Source organism: Myxocyprinus asiaticus, chromosome 36 (genome assembly GCF_019703515.2).
Source record: "Myxocyprinus asiaticus isolate MX2 ecotype Aquarium Trade chromosome 36, UBuf_Myxa_2, whole genome shotgun sequence".
Classification (NCBI taxonomy): domain Eukaryota; kingdom Metazoa; phylum Chordata; class Actinopteri; order Cypriniformes; family Catostomidae; genus Myxocyprinus; species Myxocyprinus asiaticus.
Genome location: NC_059379.1, coordinates 28219349 through 28240033, shown reverse-complemented (window position 1 = coordinate 28240033; position 20685 = coordinate 28219349). Strand labels below are relative to the sequence as shown.

At 38.8% G+C, this 20685-nt stretch overlaps 1 protein-coding gene across 2 annotated transcripts in view; it reads right to left on the bottom strand.

Moving 5' to 3' along the window:
* LOC127426629 (ubiquitin carboxyl-terminal hydrolase 22-like) overlaps nucleotides 1-20685 on the bottom strand; it is a 68268-nt gene that overhangs the window by 34484 nt on the left and 13099 nt on the right. For both annotated transcript variants that reach the window (XM_051673558.1, XM_051673559.1), the window contains exon 2: nucleotides 585-717. In XM_051673558.1, coding sequence (XP_051529518.1) covers nucleotides 585-717 — 133 coding nt within the window. The remainder of the gene's footprint in view (nucleotides 1-584; nucleotides 718-20685) is intronic.

The following is a 20685-nucleotide window of genomic DNA, read 5'->3' as shown; positions in this document are numbered from 1 at the left end:
TGCAGAAAATGTCATCAAACCTGGTATGATCATCAAAAATCTACTTTTGTTTTTTTAATTGCTCACATGCACATATAAGATTGCTTGGAAAAGAATGGCTTGAACATTCTGCCAAAAATCCCATTTTGTGCTTCACTGAAGAATGAAAATACTGGGTCGGAATGAAGGATAAGTAAATGATGACAGCATTTTCCTTTTTGGGCGTACTATTCCTTTAAACTAGGTTTTGGTGTTACAGATTTCAAAGAGATGGATTCTGCCTTATATTAAAAGAGTCATGGTTCATAACATGCCAAGCTCAAACATGCTCTATATTCTTCACCTTTAAGACAGTGTGTTCACTTTCTTACAAAGCCTTCAATAGACCACTCTGATTGTGTTAACATGACTCTGTGTTTTCGTAATAGTCGTGATTGTGTTTTGCACATGGTGTACATGTCTTTTGAAGAGTCATGCTCGTGTATTCCATCTTTTGCTAATGACGTCCGTCTTGTGTGGGTGTCTTCCCTTAGATGCTTAGGAGGAATGTATATAAATAAGATTGAGCTAGATTTGATCTTGAAGAATGGCTGTGTGCATCTTACCTAGGTTGTGTCTCTTGTTTTTGGCATGCTCGTGGATGTGTTTCTTGCTGAAACAGCCGAAGAACACACAATGGAGACAGGAGTGAAGTCGATTTAAGTGTGCTCCACACATATGACATATACATGACTTCGCCTAAGAAAGTGACAGAAGAAAAGAGAGAAAGAGATACAGGCGTTTAGTAACATTGCTCCAACTCTCTTTGGGTGGAGTCATATGACACACTGACTTTCAAAACTAGGAATTAGAGCTGAACTAAAAATAAAATCGAAAATCACAATATGACGTAGAGTGATTATCAAACCACAAAAGCTGTGATTTAAGCCTGCTGAGGTGGGGTGAGCAAAAATGTGGCATCAGGCCTCGGAGAGGTGTTTATTGGAAACTCTAATAAACTTACTGTAAAATGTCCAAAAAAGGGAATAAAGTGTCCATGGGGAAATTAGTGCCTAAAATAAAGGACAATCTGGCATCCTCAGTGTAAACTAGGGCTATGTGAAGTCAGAGTGCAGAGAAGGGAAGGTCTAAGAATAATGGGCGGGGTCTGGCGGCCGCAACATGCTGCCCTCGTGGATCCGAGGAGTGGCCCAGCTTTCCTGGGCCTCGTCGCTTGAGGGGAATAGCGGCCCAGCATCCTGACCCTTCAGGTGCGAAGCGTGCTCCAATCCCCGGCGTTGCTTCTAATTTGCGCCGGGGGTGCCGTGGTGCTGGTCCCGCATCGCATCTAATTCGCACTCTGTTCCCTGGACCTGTGAAGGGCGCCAGTGTGTACACACAAGGAGATAGAAGCCAGCTTCCCGAGGAGAGGCGTGCTCTGCGTTTTTATGGCAGTGTCGATGAGGCTCCACTAACATCAGGTGTGCCTCATCATCCACTGCCCAAAAGAGGTTCAAAGTTGTGCCTCTCCTATCTACAGCCCACTCCCATTGAGCCTGGCTGAAGGACGGCCCTAAGAGGTGGGGCAACGATGATGAGAAGGAGGGGAGGATTGTTTCTGCAACACTGCGATGCTCACTGCGCAGCGCTGTTCTTTGTAGTGTTACACACTCAAAGCACGCGAGGCTAATAAGCTAAGCGTGTTAAATTTACAGCCCTCTAGATTCACTAGTAGCACAGTTGTGTAAATCCAAATACGCATTGCTAAAAGTTACTATCCAAATCTAAAGTAACCTCATAATGCTGGGTTTTTGTGGCCAAAAGAGTGGATGAAAATGGCCTTTCCCTGTATTAAAAGGCCACTGTCAACTGCTTCAAAGCACAGCCAAAGTAAAAGCTTCCACCAAAATATAAGCCCACATAGCTATGATAAAAAATGCTATGAGGTAAAAAATTAATATATACATAATATGGTAATGTTTTATCATAATAATAGTTGTTGTTGTTGTTAATATCATACAAATATATTTAATTTCTTCTTGACTCTTGAATTATTGGGTTCCAAAAATAATGATGAAAAGTGAACCGAGAGCCTATCAAAACGTAATTTACTTAAGGCCCATCCACACCAAGAACAATAACTATAAAGTTTTAGAAATCATTCTAACTGTAAGGGAATAGCGGAGTCCACACCACAACTATAAAATTAACAACACCGAGGAATGATATCGTTGGGATCACTTTCATAGCAATTTTTTTTTCCAGCTGTTGAAAGAAAAAAAATGTAGCCAATCAAAATCCATCCAACTTTATAGGGCTCAAGCCGCAACGTGCACTCATCTTCAAAATAACACATTCCAGCACCGGATCGCCACTTATTACATAAACAAAAATGGAAACTCCTGCTCACGAACCGGCAATGTTTCTTCTGCATTGTTCAATATTAACGGAGATGAAATAACGAAAAGCTAATACAAGCTGGTAGCATAAAATTACCTCAGGTCTCCAGCACTAATGTTGACAACATTGTTTCCTTTGAAGTTGTATACATCTATTTTTCTTTTGGTTTCTTTGTGAAACGTAGAGCAGTAGCAGGTCATCTACATTCATTTTCTTGAACATAACTGAAAACACAAATGTATCATCTGTTGGTGTAGACACTATTAAAGTTATCTTTATAGTTATCATTATAGTTATCATTCTTGGTGAGAATGGGAATTTAGTGAGGTTCATTTTAAGAGGACTCAAGAGTGAATACCCTTTCTTGAGCATGTTTGCCCATGACAAGCCCTCTACACTGCAAGTAAATCACTCGCATGTGTGACCTAATTTTGCGCTATCAGCCACTGGCTGGTAAATGTTCAGATTTAACTTGCCAGTGATTGAGTTGTGTAGTGGCAAAACACCGTAATCCTTTTGAATAAGAACTTGGAGAAGCTGGATTCAGCCTAGTCTTTATTGCCTGTTGTGTCTCGTGAGCACGCACCCTGAAGGAAATTGACATTATTTGGCTGCAATGGGACCAGAGTTGTCGTCGATCGCGGTGTCACCATCACTTTAGTTGAACCATGATATGCCACAGTTACATTAACATTGCATTTAATGACATCAACTCTGATTTTGGTTAAACTTTTCAGCGGATAGTTTTCACAACATTCTCTTTATTAAATCATGACTACAGTCTGTTGGAAGGTAAAAGAGTTGCAAAACTCGAGAGCTTGTAGATTTTAATTTAAGAACTTTCAAAATAAATATTTGTACAAATAAGTCAGTACACAATATGCAAGTAAAAGTCTGCTTTTACTCATCAGTGAATGCAAGTGAATGGAGATTTCTCTTTTGATGCTCCAAAAATTACAGACAGTCAGCATAAACTTCCTCCATACGACACCAGCTGTTAAATTAATGTCTTCTAAAGCGACACAATTGCTTTTGGTGCAAAAAATATAATTATTTAGGTACTTTTTAACTATAATCCAACGCTTCACGAGAGGGTGGAGTCCAAGCGGTCTCTCGAGTGACGTATTCACGTTGTCATGGATACAGATGTAATCTCACATTCTCCACTCGGTTGAGACATCCAGGACGAGCACACAAATGCACCATTGTGAGTAAAGAAACAGATAAATACAGATCTAAACCAAAATCAAAAAAGCTTCTGTACAGCGTTCCTCCTCCTCAGATGTAAACAACACTGCTCTTCTGGATGTGACGCACGTGCGCAAGTTCTCATGTGTTTCAAATGCCAATGTGATTACGTCACGCTCATACCACTTCCCACCAGAAGCATGATTTAGATTAAAAATAAATAAATAAATAAAAAAATTAAAAAAAAAGTACTTATGTTTTTCGCACCAAAAGCGATCGTGTCACTTTAACAGCTGGTGTCATATGGATGAAGTTTAAGCTGACTGTCTGTGATTTTTGGAGCATCAAAAGAGAAATCTCCTTTCACTTGCATTTTAATGACCTACTGAGCAAAGTTATTTTTCCATTTTTCTTCAAATGTGTTCTGGTGAAGAAAGAAAGTCATACACATCTGAGATATCATGAGTGTGAGTAAATAATGAGAGAATTTTCATTATTGGGTGAACTATCCCTTTAATATAATTTCTGTTATTTACAGTCAGTTGGTGATCAAAAAGTAAAAAAATAAACATTAATTCTAATCATACATTGCACAGAGGAGGGAAAAACCACTGTGCAACTTCTCTCATTAATGTTGTGCGCTGCGCTCATTCAACTGTAAACATCCGCACGCTGAGCTGCCGGTTTTCTTAAAGAGACAGTACCAATTTAGTGCTTGTTATACATATCAATGTAAACTCAATGTAAACCATACAAGTGCATAGAAACAAACATGTAACAAAATGTAGTAATGTAGTAAGTGTAATAAATGTGTAAATATTAATATTTAAAGGGACAATCATACATTATGAAATATTTTAACTAACAAATACTCTAAATATTGAAGTATTTGACAAATAGGCTCTTGCAGCATTTTTGCAGGGGTTTGGTAAACATGGTACTTCTGATATAGTAGCACTTAAATTATTACTTTTAATAATACAATTATTAAATTATTGTTATACGTGGAATTCTATTTTCATTATTAGGTTCCAAGCTTGTGAATTCTTTGTTAAAAGTATGGAATTTCAAACAGTTACAACAGCTTATATCATTATTATAAATGCAATTTTATGACAAACTGATACAATGGGAAATTTGTCCTTTTTTACAAAGCTAATAATGAAAAGCTCAATATATTTTATCAGTTTCAGTTGCATTACGCTTAAAATGTCTTTGAAAATCTTACGAGTAAAAACATTTTACTAGTCAACAGCAATTCTTTCTCCATAGAGGGATGCATGACTTAATTTTTGTAAAAAGGAAACACTTACTATTAACTTTAATTATAATCTCACAGTTCAAATCACAATATTTAAAAAAAAGAATCATTCAGCCCTACTAGGAATGTGCAAAATTACACATTTTTACAATCCATTAGTTGGTTGTTTGTCTGAACAACTAGTTAAATAGTCAGTCTCAAGGCTGCTTTGTATTAGGCTGGTATAGGGTCATGTATATCAGACAGAATGTGATCAGACAAGTTTTGTAGAGAAATATGGATGTTAAGCTCAGCTCCCAAACAGGGTAAATGACAGATTTTAAACAAATAATTGGGCTAAATATTTGCAACTTGTAATGCACAATACTATCATAGTTCTCTGCGAAAATGGATTGTGCATAATATCAGATTTATTTATTTTTTATAGCAGACAATCTGAAGACCAACAGCAATTGTTGAAAAATGTATTGCTGAAGATGGTAAATGTGTGACAGAAGCGGTGCTTTAAAGGGAATTAATTTAGACCCCGTTTCCACCTGGTATCAAGATTCATTTTTGGTGATCCGATCACATGTGGTCAGCACTAAATAAAGGTCTAAACGGGGTCTAAAATGTTTTGTGACCGGATCACAAAACCACATACGAATGTGGTCAAAAACACATTTGACCGCATCACATTTGATGTGGAAATGCTAAACTGTCCTGTATGTGTCCCGGAAGCAGTGAAGTGCCACCCCTCACCTGTCAATCAACTACTGCGTTAAAACAAGAGTTTAAACTTTTTTTAAAAGCCGATTACGAGCGGCTTTAAAAGGAAATAACCATCAGATCGTAAAAATTAAAAAGGCAGATATATACACAAGCATGACACCTTCACGGATCTTCTTCAGTGTGTCTGATATCAATATGCATGGACACTTACGAAAAGCACTGACATCTGCAGCTCAGGTTAATACAGGTAATCCACTAAAATAACAGACAAGTATGCTCGAAATGTTGCTTTTGTGCTTAAATTTCAGCTATGCTGTGAGTAATTTGTGCTTTCAAAACACTTGATTTAACACCCTAAATTATGAATATACAATGTTAAATTCATAATAATTACCATAAAATGTATTAAAACTACATTAAATCTCAACATTACCACCTTTTCTTAAATATTAGAACCAAAGAAAATTCATTGGCTAATCAACTAGTATGCCTTAACCCTAATTCAAACCTATCACAATACCATAATCATACATTTCATTGTTTAATACAGTGATGAATACACTTGCTTTAAACATGGGATTAGATCACTACACAGTTCCAGTGTTTAACGGTTGGCTCTGCTTTTTACCTCCAGACTAGCTATTTTTGTAGAGACCCCATTCCATCGCATCTTGCCCTTCCACTATTCCCCTGTGACATGCCACCCTACAGACAACTGAGAATAAGTTCTACTGCATGAAATGGAGCGCTAAACGACAGGTGCTATTGAGAACACAGAAAGAACTGGAGCATTTCTTTGTTTTTCATTACAATCCCCTAGCGTTTCCATGAAAAGTGATTGTTTCCCAAAAACGCTAGGGCCTAAAGTCTAGTGAGTTGGATTATATAGAAGAAAACATAAAAAAATGATAATAATAATAATAAAAAATTTAAAAAAAAAAAAAAAAAAGAAAAGCTTAAAAAAAAATAAAACATAAGAGTTGCTGGTGTTGGGGCCGGGTTAATGCTAATCTGCTATTGTCAACCAAAAGACACCTTAAACCTTTTCTTTATATCCATTTTTTTTTTTTTTTTTTTTTTTTTACAGAAATAGGACAGAATGCAGGAAATAAACTAGATGACCCTACAGATGTGGAGAGAGAAAGAACGGAAAGGCCTCATTTTGTTCTGTCTTCCATAAGAGTAATTTGATCTGAGACACTGAGGGAGAAAGGCCTGGGGTAAGGTGAACTTGGCAAACATATGATACATTGTAAAGATACACATGTGTACACAAGCACACACAACAGTGCTCCAAAAGATCTTTTTAAGACCACTAGAGCATGACAGGTCTATTTTAGATTTTGGCAAGCTGCGATAAAAAATAATGTCATTAAGTATTTTAGGAATATGATATTGAATGTTACTGATGATATCATGATATGGACAATTAATGAAACACTTCACTTGCAGTTCATTCTATCGCTGAATATCTTGCCCCAGATCCATGCTATGAGCTGAACAGCTGTGCCACGCCTAAACTCTCCATACAAAAGACCCTGGCTATGCTCGGAATTGCATTCTACCAAACTACTTATAATATTTTTGCAGTATGCCAAATTTCCTGTATTTTCTGTATGGAATATCCGGTTGACCTTCTACATTTGTGCCAAAATGTGCCATTTGTCAAAAACAGAGCCTACTGTGTGTGAAACTGCAATATTTCACAATGCAATGTGCTCGACTTCCATTTCTAATGTAATAAATGAACCAGGAGTATTATCAGCCTCACAATCTAACATTTCTTTCTTGATTCATTCTTTGATCAGACTGCCACAAGTTATAACCTTGTTTACACAAAATGGCATAAAAAAAATAAAAAAATAACCAATTTTATTTACAAGACACTCATTGGACACCACTAGCTGAATTAAACACGCAATGTCATGAGACCAGGTGCTTGAGCAATATATCACTTAAGCATGAGTGCTGAAGATAACCACAGCTGTTGCATGCCGCCAAGCAACGGACACAGGGAACCACTCTGAAAGCTGTAAACATGGACAAATACTGACCCCCTGTTGAAGACCTCTGGATTAGAGGAAAGGAACTAACTGATGTATAATGCCATTTGAAAAGTAAATTGTTCAATACTGCGTACTGTTTCACAATGTATTTTTTAAGAATTGTAGGCAGTCAACAATGTATACCGCACAGTCGGGATGCACCATTAATCGAAGATTACAATTATGTCTGTTGCGATTAACAAACTGTGAAAACTGATAATGACATCATTCCATTTAAGTCTACTTTTGTTTAAGTCTAATTCTTGAGTCAAATGTTTCTGTATACAACAACTTTTTGCAGCGGTTGAGTATTCTAGCCAATCCGAGACATGTCTGTTTGGCAATGAAGCGTCAATGGCGAATCAGAGATGCTTTAATTCGTCTATAGTCCTATCAGTAACTGATTAACAACCGATTCTGATGCACAAGTTTAAACAGTCTGATGGCAGATGCTTACTTTAAGTATTTAATGTAACTTCTAGAAATCCTCATTAATAATCATGATCACAATATCAAGGGAAGTGATATTCCAATTGTTGTCGTAATCGTGCAGCCCTACGGTGCAATATGCAGTACACTAGTACCTCCTGACTGTCAATACCACAAGATCTTTCAGTTCCTTTGCATCTACACAAGCCCCCTTCCATTATTCTCTGACATTTTCAAATATCCCCATCTCCATTTCCTCTCTCTCCCACACACCCTGCAGTACTGCTCTTTCCTCTAGCCTAAACAGAAGGCTGTGTGCAGGGGAGGGGGATAAGTTTCCTTCTACAAGTGGGTTCCACAAACAGAACGCACATGCATAGTCTATTTTTTGCTGTTTGCTGAGATTTATAACAGAAAACTCTCAAAATGAGAGAGCAATGAGGCACCAAATGAGAACTTATTAATTGAAACTTTGCAGAGAGACCCTCTACAACAAAGCCAGTTTCTGCCCAATGGATTATGCCACCATTTTTCCATTGCCCCATTAAGTCATCCAATCACTGCTTAAACTACCAAACTTGTGCATTCCAAATGGGCACAGCAAAGAACTAGGTCTCCATCCTCTCTAAAAATGAGCTCATTCAATGTGTGACTGGTCTGTGGGGAAGACATCAACCTCTGACCAGGCCCTAGAGAAGGGCTCAACTGTTAGCCACACAGTCATGCTGCGGAAGAGAGACACTGATGCTGACTCACTAAAACAAGCATCAAGAGAGGGAGAGCCCAGCCGTTTATCTCCCTCATTGATTCAATCCAGCATGACCCGCAACAAAGCTGCATTGTCATCCCACCAAACTACGTGCATTTCCTACTCGAGTACTCGACAAATAAATAAAACTAGAAAGCAAGGAGGGGTGAGATGGAGAAAGTTCTCTTACTACTATTTTGCAATTGTTGGTCTAGGAAGGCATCTTTGGCTGTTGCGACTAGAACTGAATTTGAAACTAGAACTGGTTCTTATTCAGAAATGGTTCAGTTAAAAAAAGATACCCGAACTGAACGAGTTTGATGACTTTCGGTTCCGTTAACGGTTCTCAAATATGTATTCTTCCTCCGGACACAACCACTGTTTCCTGCACTACCATTCAGCAACACAGCGCAAAGAGTGTAGCCTGATTCCAGAAACAATCACTCATATGAGTTGGTTCTTTTGAATCTACACCGCAAAACATACAGCGCTTCCTAGCGATGACTCTTACCAGCCTATTTTTTTTTTTTTTCATTTTGAAACCAATTCTTGGACACAAACCAAGAATTGTTACTCTGTTACAGCATGTGTAGCTACTAAAAGCTTGTGAGACTTATATCAGAGTAATTACTGGATGGTTGTTGATATGACAATATGAAAGTTAAAGATGATATTATTTTGTTGCTATTATTAGTATTTTGTTTTATTACCATTTGCATTATATAAATGCACCATTAAAATATTAAGTGATCTCATCATTTGGTAACAGGAAGCTGAGGGCAGTAAATCCAATAAGAATTACATTTCTTATTTCCAAATACTGTTTCCTCAAAAGTACTAAAAGAATCACTAATGGAACCGTTAAGAAACCGCTAAGAGAAATCAGAATCAAACCCGAATCGTTCAATTCCTTACTAGGGATGTCAATATTCAGACATTTTCATAATTGACTGTCTTGGAAATTAATGATCAATTAATTGATTAATCGTTAACATTAATACCGCAAAACACACATGAAGGACTCCAAATAAAATGTGTCTGTAGCCTACTGTTGAAATACAGGTGCATCTCAATAAATTAGAATGTCGTGGAAAAGTTCATTTATTTCAGTAATTCAACTCAAATTGTGAAAGTCGTGTATTAAATAAATTCAATGCACACAGACTGAAGTAGTTTAAGTCTTTGGTTCTTTTAATTGTGATGATTTTGGCTCACATTTAACAAAAACCCACCAATTCACTATCTCAAAAAATTAGAATATTTTGACATGCCAATCAGCTAATCAACTCAAAACACCTGCAAAGGTTTCCTGAGCCTTCAAAATGGTCTCTCAGTTTGGTTCACTAGGCTACACAATCATGGGGAAGACTGCTGATCTGACAGTTGTCCAGAAGACAATCATTGACACCCTTCACAAGGAGGGTAAGCCACAAACATTCATTGCCAAAGAAGCTGGCTGTTCACAGAGTGCTGTATCCAAGCATGTTAACAGAAAGTTGAGTGGAAGGAAAAAGTGTGGAAGAAAAAGATGCACAACCAACCGAGAGAACCGCAGCCTTTTGACTGTCCAGCAAAATCGATTCAAGAATTTGGGTGAACTTCACAAGGAATGGACTGAGGCTGGGGTCAAGGCATCAAGACACAGACATGTCAAGGAATTTGGCTACAGTTGTCGTATTCCTCTTGTTAAGCCACTCCTGAACCACAGACAATGTCTGAGGCATCTTACCTGGGCTAAGGAGAAGAAGAACTGGACTGCTGCCCAGTGTTCCAAAGTCCTCTTTTCAGATGAGAGCAAGTTTTGTATTTCATTTGGAAACCAAGGTCCTAGAGTCTGGAGGAAGGGTGGAGAAGCTCATAGCCCAAGTTGCTTGAAGTCCAGTGTTAAGCTTCCACAGTCTGTGATGATTTGGGGTGCAATGTCATCTGCTGGTGTTGGTCCATTGTGTTTTTTGAAAAGCAAAGTCACTGCACCCGTTTACCAAGAAATTTTGGAGCACTTCATGCTTCCTTCTGCTGACCAGCTTTTTAAAGATGCTGATTTCATTTTCCAGCAGGATTTGGCACCTGCCCACACTGCCAAAAGCACCAAAAGTTGGTTAAATGACCATGGTGTTGGTGTGCTTGACTGGCCAGCAAACTCACCAGACCTGAACCCCATAGAGAATCTATGGGGTATTGTCAAGAGGAAAATGAGAAACAAGAGACCAAAAAATGCAGATGAGCTGAAGGCCACTGTCAAAGAAACCTGGGCTTCCATACCACCACAGCAGTGCCACAAACTGATCACCTCCATGCCACGCCGAATTGAGGCAGTAATTAAAGCAAAAGGAGCCCCTACCAAGTATTGAGTACATATACAGTAAATGAACATACTTTCCAGAAGGCCAACAATTCACTAAAAATGTTTTTTTTTATTGGTCTTATGATGTATTCAAATTTTTTGAGATAGTGAATTGGTGGGTTTTTGTTAAATGTGAGCCAAAATCATCACAATAAAAAGAACCAAAGACTTAAACTACTTCAGTCTGTGTGCACTGAATTTATTTAATACACGAGTTTCACAATTTGAGTTGAATTACTGAAATAAATGAACTTTTCCACGGCATTCTAATTTATTGAGATGCACCTGTATAATTCAAATTGGCCTAATACACTTAAAAAATACAAGTACTGGCATGTTCCTCTTAAAATATTCTTAGTTCTGTGTATTTTAATACATTAAGGCTATGTTTAGTATGAATTTATGCATTTTTTTTAGTTAGAGTTACTGAATTACTGTTAATAATAACAACTTGTTTAAAAGATACATATTTGAGTACATTAAAACTTCACATTGTGGATTGTGGAATATTTCGGATGTTTGGATTCAGGGCTTTGGCGATATGGCCTAAAATATTAAATCACAATATTTTTTTTTCCATATCATTCGACATCGATATTTATCACAATATACATTTCATACCATTAATGGGGGAGGGAATGCATTCCCCATGTTTGTTGGACCTCAAGAATGAATGTACACTCAATCATCATTCCTGTCCCAAAAAAACCCAAAATTACAGGGCTTAATGACTACAGACCTGTCACCCTGATGCCTGTGGTCATAAAGTCATTTGAGAGACTGGTGTTGGCCCACCTGAAGGACATCACTGGACCCTTTCTAGATCCCCTTCAATTTGCTTAGAGCAAGCAGGTCTGTGGATGATGCAGTCAACATTGAATTTCATCATATCCTGCAACATCTGGACAGACCAGGGACATATGCAAGGATCCTTTTTGTGGACTTCAGTTCGACTTTCAACACCATCATCCCAGCTATTCTCCAGACAAAATTACACCAACTCTCTGTTCCCCGTCTATCTGTCAGTGGATCACCAGCTTTCTGACGGACAGGCAGCAGCTAGTGAGACGGGAAATTCACTTCCAGCACACGTACGATCAGCACTGGTTCCCCCCAGTGTGCTCTCCCCACTACTCTTCTCCCTCTACACCAATGACTGCATCGCCAAGAACCCCTCTGTCAAGCTCCTGAAGATTGCAGATGACACCACTGTCATCGGCCTCATCCAAGATGACAATGAGTCTGCATACAGAAGGGAGGTTGAACGGCTGACTCACTGGTGCAGTCAAAACAACCTGGAGCTCAACACGCTCAAAACAGTGAAGATGATTGTGGACTTTAGGAGGAACACCCCAACACTGACCACCCCCTCACCATTCTAAACAGCACTGTGGCAGCAGTGGAGTCATTCAGGTTCCTGAGCACCACCATCTCAGAGGACCTGAAGTGGGAGACCCACATTGACTCCAGACCCACAAAGGCCCAGCAGAGGTTGTACTTCCTTCCTCAGTTGAGGAAGTTCAACCTGCCACAGGCGTTGCTGATACAGTTCTACTCGGCAGTCATTGAGTCTGTCCTCTGCACTTCAATAACTGTCTGGTTTGGTGCAGCAATGAAATCGGATATCAGAACACTACAAAGGACAGTTCGGACTGCCGAGAGTATTATTGGTTGCCCCCTGCTCTCCCATCAAGAACTGTACACTTCCAGAGTGAGGAAAAGGGCTGGAAAAATCACTCTGGTCCCCACTCACCCAGCCCGCTACCTTTTTGAACTGTTGCCTTTTGGTCGGCACCACAGAGCACTGAGAACCAGAACCACCAGGCAGAGGAACCGTTTTTTTCCCTCAGGCAATCCATCTCATGAACAGTTAAAACAGCCCCATTGAGCAATAATTATGTGCAATACACAGCTTAGCCTATTTATATTTATCCAACATACCCTAACTTTTCTGCCATTACATTCCCCTGCTTCTGTATATAACAGATTTTTATTTGTATATTGTACATACATACACACACACATATACATATTAGTCTTATTGTGTATTTTTATATATACTAATTTTTTGATCCACTTTTTATCCTATTTATTATTATTATTATTATTATTATTATCTATGTCTTGTTGCTGTATTGTTTGTGCACGACAAATTCCTTGTATTTGTAAGCATACTTGGCAATAAAGCTCATTCTGATTCTGAAATATAACTTGTTTGTTAACAAGTAAACTCCAGAGGGTAAACTACCTTTTAAGTATACTCTTTTAGGATTTCATCCTACATAAGCTGGATAACTAGCGGCTACAGAGCCTCATTGCCCGTTTCCATTACAGCAGGGCTATGTAACCGCTAGCCAGCTAAGAATTCCTAACCGGCTGATTTCAGGACTGTGATTTAGTTAGCTAGTTGTGTCTATAACTTTGACGAACTGCTTGCATTTTTGCTTTGTGTGCCACAAGTGTTGTGTCACGTTAAAAATAGTCCAACTGAATGGAACAGAAATGAGTTATGTTCTATTCATCGTCTCTCTATTATCTTTTTTTTATTCCGAGAATAGATCCTGTACAAACGTGCTCTAATCCTAAGAGTTGGGTGCTTTTATTTAAGGATAGTGATCATATGAAGCCATTAATTATCACATAGTTGTTTGGCTCCTTTTTAAATCATAATGATAACAGAAATCACCCAAATGGCCCTGATCAAAAGTTTACATACCCTTGAATGTTTGGCCTTGTTACAGACACACAAGGTGACACACACCGGTTTAAATGGCAATTAAATGTTAATTTCCCACACCTGTGGCTTTTTAAATTGCAATTAGTGTCTGTGTATAAATAGTCAATGAGTTTGTTAGCTCTCATGTGGATGCACTGAGCAGGCTAGATACTGAGCCATGGGGAGCAGAAAAGAACTGTCAAAAGACCTGTGTAACAAGGTAATGGAACTTTATAAAGATGGAAAAGGATATAAAAAGATATCCAAAGCCTTGAAAATGCCAGTCAGTACTGTTCAATCACTTATTAAGAAGTGGAAAATTCGGGGTCTCTTGAAACCAAGCCAAGGTCAGGCAGACCAAGAAAGATTTCAGCCACAACTGCCAGAAGAATTGTTCGGGATACAAAGAAAAACCCACAGGCGCTTCTGGTTGTGACCATAAAGCTCTATTTTGGTCTCGTCACTCCAAATTACAGTGTGCCAGAAGCTGTGAGGCATGTCAAGGTGTTGTCGGGCATATTGTAACCGGGCTTTTTTGTGGCATTGGCGCAGTAAAGGCTTCTTTCTGGCAACTCGACCATGCAGCTCATTTTTGTTCAAGTATCGTCATATTGTGCTCCTTGAAACAACCACACCGTCTTTTTCCAGAGCAGCCTATATTTCTTCTAAGGTTACCTGTGGGTTTTTCTTTGTATCCTGAACAATTCTTCTGGCAGTTGTGGCTGAAATCTTTCTTGGTCTACCTGACCTTGGCTTGGTATCAAGAGATCCCCGAATTTTCCACTTCTTAATAAGTGATTGAACAGTACTGACTGGCATTTTCAAGGCTTTGGATATCTTTTTATATCCTTTTCCATCTTTATAAAAAGTTCCATTACCTTGTTACGCAGGTCTTTTGACCGTTCTTTTCTGCTCCCCATGGCTCAGTATCTAGCCTGCTCAGTGCACCCACGTGAGAGCTAACAAACTCATTGACTATTTATACACAGACACTAATTGCAATTTAAAAAGCCACAGGTGTTGGAAATTAACCTTTAATTGCCATTTAAACCGGTGTGTGTCACCTCGTGTGTCTGTATCAAGGACAAACATTCGAGGGTATGTAAACTTTTGATCATGGCCATTTGGGTGATTTCCGTTACCATTATGATTTAAAAAGGAGCCAAACAACTATGTGATGATAAATGGCTTTATACGATCACTATCCTTAAATAAAAGACATGATCAGTCATATTTTCAAAATCAATGCCAAAATTTCACAATTTCTGCCAGGGTATGCAAACTTTTGAGCACAACTGTATGCCCAGACCTTGATGAACACAAATCTCAAATAGGCCCAAATACAAACCCATGATTTTAATTTTCAAGGTAGTTTGGAAGCCATTAGTTCTTGGAGAAGTCCAAGTCCAAGTAATTAATCTAAACAATATTTTTGTAACTGACCTTTATCACCACGTACCCAAAAATGCATCATGAGGACCACAATCCCAATCTCTCTTATTTATTCAGAACAAAACTATAAGGATGGTGGATGTCAGATACTTGGGGTCACTAACCACAGGACGCAGGCTTCGACATGTCTATACTAATAAGCTTACACAGTGCCAATCATATTGGTTCTCACAGTTTCTGCAGCAACTAAACAACCAATCATTGGCTTGCTGCTGCGTTTCCAAGATCACAAGTGTAGTAGGAGGCATGTGGGTGATGAGGAGAATCAAGGGACATGAGAGACATGAAAGAGAAAAAACAAAAAAAGTGAGAAAAAGAGAAAGAAGGCGCTGATGATAAAGGATGGATGACAGTTGAAACACATGCAGATGAGGTATATGAATGCTTCTGAGCTGCCTTGACTGTGATAAGGCTAAATAAATGAGATCAGCTGACAGAGTGGTGGGAGAGGCATGTAAGTGAGCGCAGAGGGAGTGTCCCTCTTTTTTTTTTTCCGTTGTGCGCACGTCCACAAGCCCGCAACGATGGACCCATATTAACGCGTGTTGGACAAAGAATATAATAAAACAGAGGTGTCAAACTCAATTTCAACCTGGGCCACATCAGGGTTTATTTGTGCCCTCAAAGGGCCCTTTGAAAATGTGGCACCAGCACCTGCTTTGGTAGAACCCATGCAAATAATATTACATGTTATATGCATTGAAATGCATATTTGACAGTACAGCATTGATTGAGGTTGGGATGAAAATTACGATATTAACAACAGTAACATCTGTGGAAAAAATGAACAACTGATTTTTATATGGTTAAATTGAAATAATCTGACAGTGTGACTAAGTTGGGTCTTCTTTACAGATTCCTTTCATCAGCCTCCTACTAATTAAACTACAGTCATGTCTTAGAATTTCTGAAGGCAAACAAAACAACTTACATTTTCCTACGATCAGAGAGCGTTACAAGAGTACAGATTTTACACAGATGGAAAACTGATAACTTGGTCCATAATATCCACAGTTTTAACAATGATATTTGTAATAGTTCATGGTAACCATAAAACCATGCATGGCTCCTCACTACCATGGTTAGTAATCATGGTTTCTAAATAAAGAACTATGGCATTTTTGTATTGAAAAATACATTTAGAAACTTTTTCTACCACAACTACCATAGTTAGTACAGTAGTGTTAATGCAGTAAATCTATGGTACATTTTTGTAAGCATTGTGATCTGAGAATTGAAAAGCCTTCTAATTTATGTTTTCTCCTGTTTTCTTTGTCAGTGCCATTTAGAATGTGGGGGCTGTTTGTTTTAAACTAGTTTCATCACCGAGACATAAGAGTTTTGCAACAGACAATTGTGCACCGCATTCAAACGGAGTTTCACTATCCCCACCGTGCATCTTACTGGTTCACAGGCGCATTTAAAATAGTCTGTGCGATTGAGACCAGTCCGCGAATTACCGCACCTTCTCTGCCCTCGTGCTGCTTTAAGATGTGTTGATAATTGAGTAGTGCGGTTTCATTCCGCTATTGAAGCAAGCAAAATTCACTCCAAAACATACAGATGACAGGGGAAGGCTCAATTATATTAACGAGGAAAGCGCTAACTGATTTTCAATGAAACGTTGCGATCCCCTGCCATCTTACTTATAAGAAATGAGCTCGCGGGCCACTTGAAATTAAGCGAGTTTGACACATTGTTATGCGGTGACGTCACTGTAAGTGCGTTTATGTGTGTGTGTGTGTGGTGGGGTCCCTTTTGAATAGAAAGCGAACAGCTGACTGGGGCTGGCAAACATTATGTTGCGTCAAGAATATTAAATTGGGGGGCCTGGGAAGCTCAGCAAGTAAAGAGTCGCATGTTCGAATCCAGGACGTGCTGAGTGACTCCAGTCAGGCTTCCTAAGCAACCAATTGGCCCGGTTGCTAGGGTGGGTAATGTCCCATTGGGTTAACCTCCTCGTGGTCACTATAATGTGGTTCTCACTCTTGGTGGGGCACATTGCGAGTTGTGCGTGGATGCCGCGGAGAATAGCGTGAGCCTCCACATGTGTTAGGTCTCCGCGGTAACGCACTCAACAAGCCACGTGATAAAATGCGCAGATTGACTGTCTCAGACGCGGAGGCAACTGAGATTCGACCTACGCCACCTGGATTGAGGCGAGTCACTACGCCACCACGAAGACTTAGAGCGCATTGGGAATTGGGCATGCCAAATTGGGGAGAAAATGGGGGGGGAATAAATAAATAAAATAATATTAAATTAACCATGTGAAATCCCAACAGCGGTGCTCATAATTCAGCAGTGGCGCAGCAATATGCATATAGGGGAAACACTATGATACTAATAAGCTGGAGGCAGCTCCACAATGCAGTTAGTGGAGAGGCCTTGTCAATTACCCATAGTACCCTTCTGCTGAAGAACTACTTTTGAATGGGAGGACATTCACCGCATGTTTACACGTGGAAAATTATTGCACTTAATCCCATAGTCCTTCCTTTCTCTGCAATAAAAAAAAAAAAAAAAAAAAAGACTAATCAAGATGATCTGAACAACAGTGCTATTTTGTATGAGCCATCTTTTGTACTCTGCAGTCAGTGGTAGCCTTGAATGTATCCTTCAATACATCTGGAACAAAGCTGGCATCCTCCAACACAAGTTAAAAAATCCAGAACCCAGAGAAGAGAAGAATATCTTGGGATAAAAATGATCAAATGATCTTGATTCGTATTCAAGTCACATATGCTGTGTTTAAGCATATGTAGGGCTATGAATTATGAGCCAGTAAAACTGTAGCAGAGCAGGAGTCCTTCATCTTTCTTCCTGAGTCACATTGCTCCCTTTCCTCTTCTGTCTTCCTTATTTCAAACATCCTCCATGCCTTGAGAAAGTCCTCTGTGGCCTGCTGTAGGGCTGTCAAATAAAAATTCGAAATTCAAATATTCATCGAATTTAAGAAAAACAAAATGCACATTCGAATGCTAAAACTGTGCATTCAAATTTTGGATGTGTGCCAAAAACTGACGATGACATCAGATCAATCGCATTCTTGCACTAAAAAAGGCTAGACAAATACAGTTTAACAGAAAGCAGGTGTCTCAAGATGCAATGCTTTTTAAAGTACTTTTTAATTAGACACAGCATCTAAAAAAACAGCACTCCTGCATGAGACCCTGAATAAACAAAAACAAAGCGAAACAAAGATGTTCGTCTAGCACGCGTATACATAGAAAAACAAATGGTTGCATAAGTGTTCGGTGTGAACAGCCCCTTACAGTAGGTGGAGGTTTTTGGCCATTGTGTCTTGCTCTCTTACATGCTTTTCACAGATTTAGCAATGGGCTTTTAAACGCTTTGTCAGGAAAGGAGTTCCTCCTCGTGTTCTGCTCCATTCTGTTGTGTTCCCTCTGTTTGAACAGCCCCTGGCTGGGGCTCATAGTCTGAGCCACTTCACCACAGAGTTCAGCCGATTACCACTGTCACTATCTAGAATATTGCTACCCTACATACACCCGTTATGAATAAAAAAAAAAAAAAAAAACAATGTGGTATTTCGCTGTTATCATTAAGCTTGAGTCTGGGGAAGTATACTGTGGCATCAGTGCAAGTGTAACACCATGTGAACTGTCTACTGAAGTGTTTTCCCCCCTCATTTTACTTTTGACTTAACATTTGAGAATATGGACCGACTAAAACATGCATTTATTTTATGCACATTAGTTTAATAATATTACACGGTGCTATATGGTTTAAGTATTCTTTGCGCCCTCTTGTGGACTTTAAAATTAGAATTAAATTTGATTTTTGAAAATATTTAAGGTAAAAAATTCGAAATTAGTTTCTCTGCCCAATTCACAGCCCTAGCCTGCTGTCAAGCACCGTGGGCCACCTTGCACCTCCTCTGTAAATATTTGTTGAAGCTCAAGAGGGACAGGCTGATGGTAAGGAACTGAATATATTTAACACACATCTTCTCAAGGCATGTATCAATATGACAAACGGCCAATGGTTGAATTAATCATTGATGGCAAGCTGGGAGCTCATATATCATAACATGCAGAATAGATGTGGCATAGCCGCTTCATAAATATTTTTTTTAATGGCTAATGAAGACCATTCTGGTAATTGGACAAGCTTCAGTGCAGGCTGGTGTTAATCACTGCCGTCCTGTGAAATGTTTCTTTGGGAAAGATTTAATGATATCAGACTAGGGCTGGGTGATATGTTAAATATATTTTATTGATAATTGCCTTAAAAAAATATAACGATATCCGATTATATCATCAACCCCCCTGCCGAGGGTTGGTGAATATTTTTGCTTTACTGATTTTGCTTTAAAAATTGAATTAATTCATTGAAACAAAGTGATCAAAAAATCTTTAGTTAACCACCTCCCCAAATCCAAACATTTACCATCTCCAACAGCCCTATTTGCCATCACGCAAGTATCAGTCAGCGACAACAGGTGGAAAATTACTAATAGCCTACGGATTACGAACTAAAGACAATTAAAAATGTAAAAGATTATAATAATATTCATAATAAATAAGCCAAATAAATTCCTTGTGTTCCCAAAATAATGCTGCCAAATCTGTGATCTTATTAAATTTGTGTTTGTATTGCATTTTGGTAATACAGTTAATGCTGCCTAAAGAAAATAAAATTGAACTAAATTTTAGGTTCAAGGTGAACATGTTTTGTATTATTTTATGATTTAATCACTTTCGTCTTTGTTTCTTTGATACAAAGATAAATATTGCTGAACCTGCAGAGTTGCGCTCACAATGCATGTTAACTGGTCCATGGAAATAAAGCGAACTAAACTCACAGCATCTCCTGACATGATCGGAAATCATTTGCAGCATTCTGATTGATTCCATTATTCTTGCAAACAGTTTTCAGACGAAAGAAACCGGAAAAAAAAAAAAAAAAAAAAAAAAAAAGTGAAAACTCTTTAAATGCGTGTTCCTCAAGACAGCCTCGCGCTGCACGCCTCTGAACAAACAGCAAATAAGACACGAGCACTGATGTCTTTTCTTTTGTCTGTTCTTAAAAATATAATAAAGTGTGTTTCTTCAAGTGCGTGTCTTTTTGTCTAATATCACGTGTCACTCCGAGACATCTTACAGGTCGCCCGCCTGTTGTGGGTAGATGAGCAAAAATAACCACGCATGAACTTTTGGCATTTGGACGAGGAGCTCGCAAACAGGATTCAGCCTCATAGCATTTGGTAGGTGGCAGGTGCTAGTTTCACACCCTGGGCCACTGTTTAATATATAACTATATATACTATATTATTATAACTATACTGTATAATATATAACTTCCCAGATCCATGGTTTTGCCATTTCCTGATATTGTCGATCATTGTCTTTCAATGAGTGTCGCAATCGCAGTGTTTCCCCTATATGCACCGCTGTTGGGATTTCACAT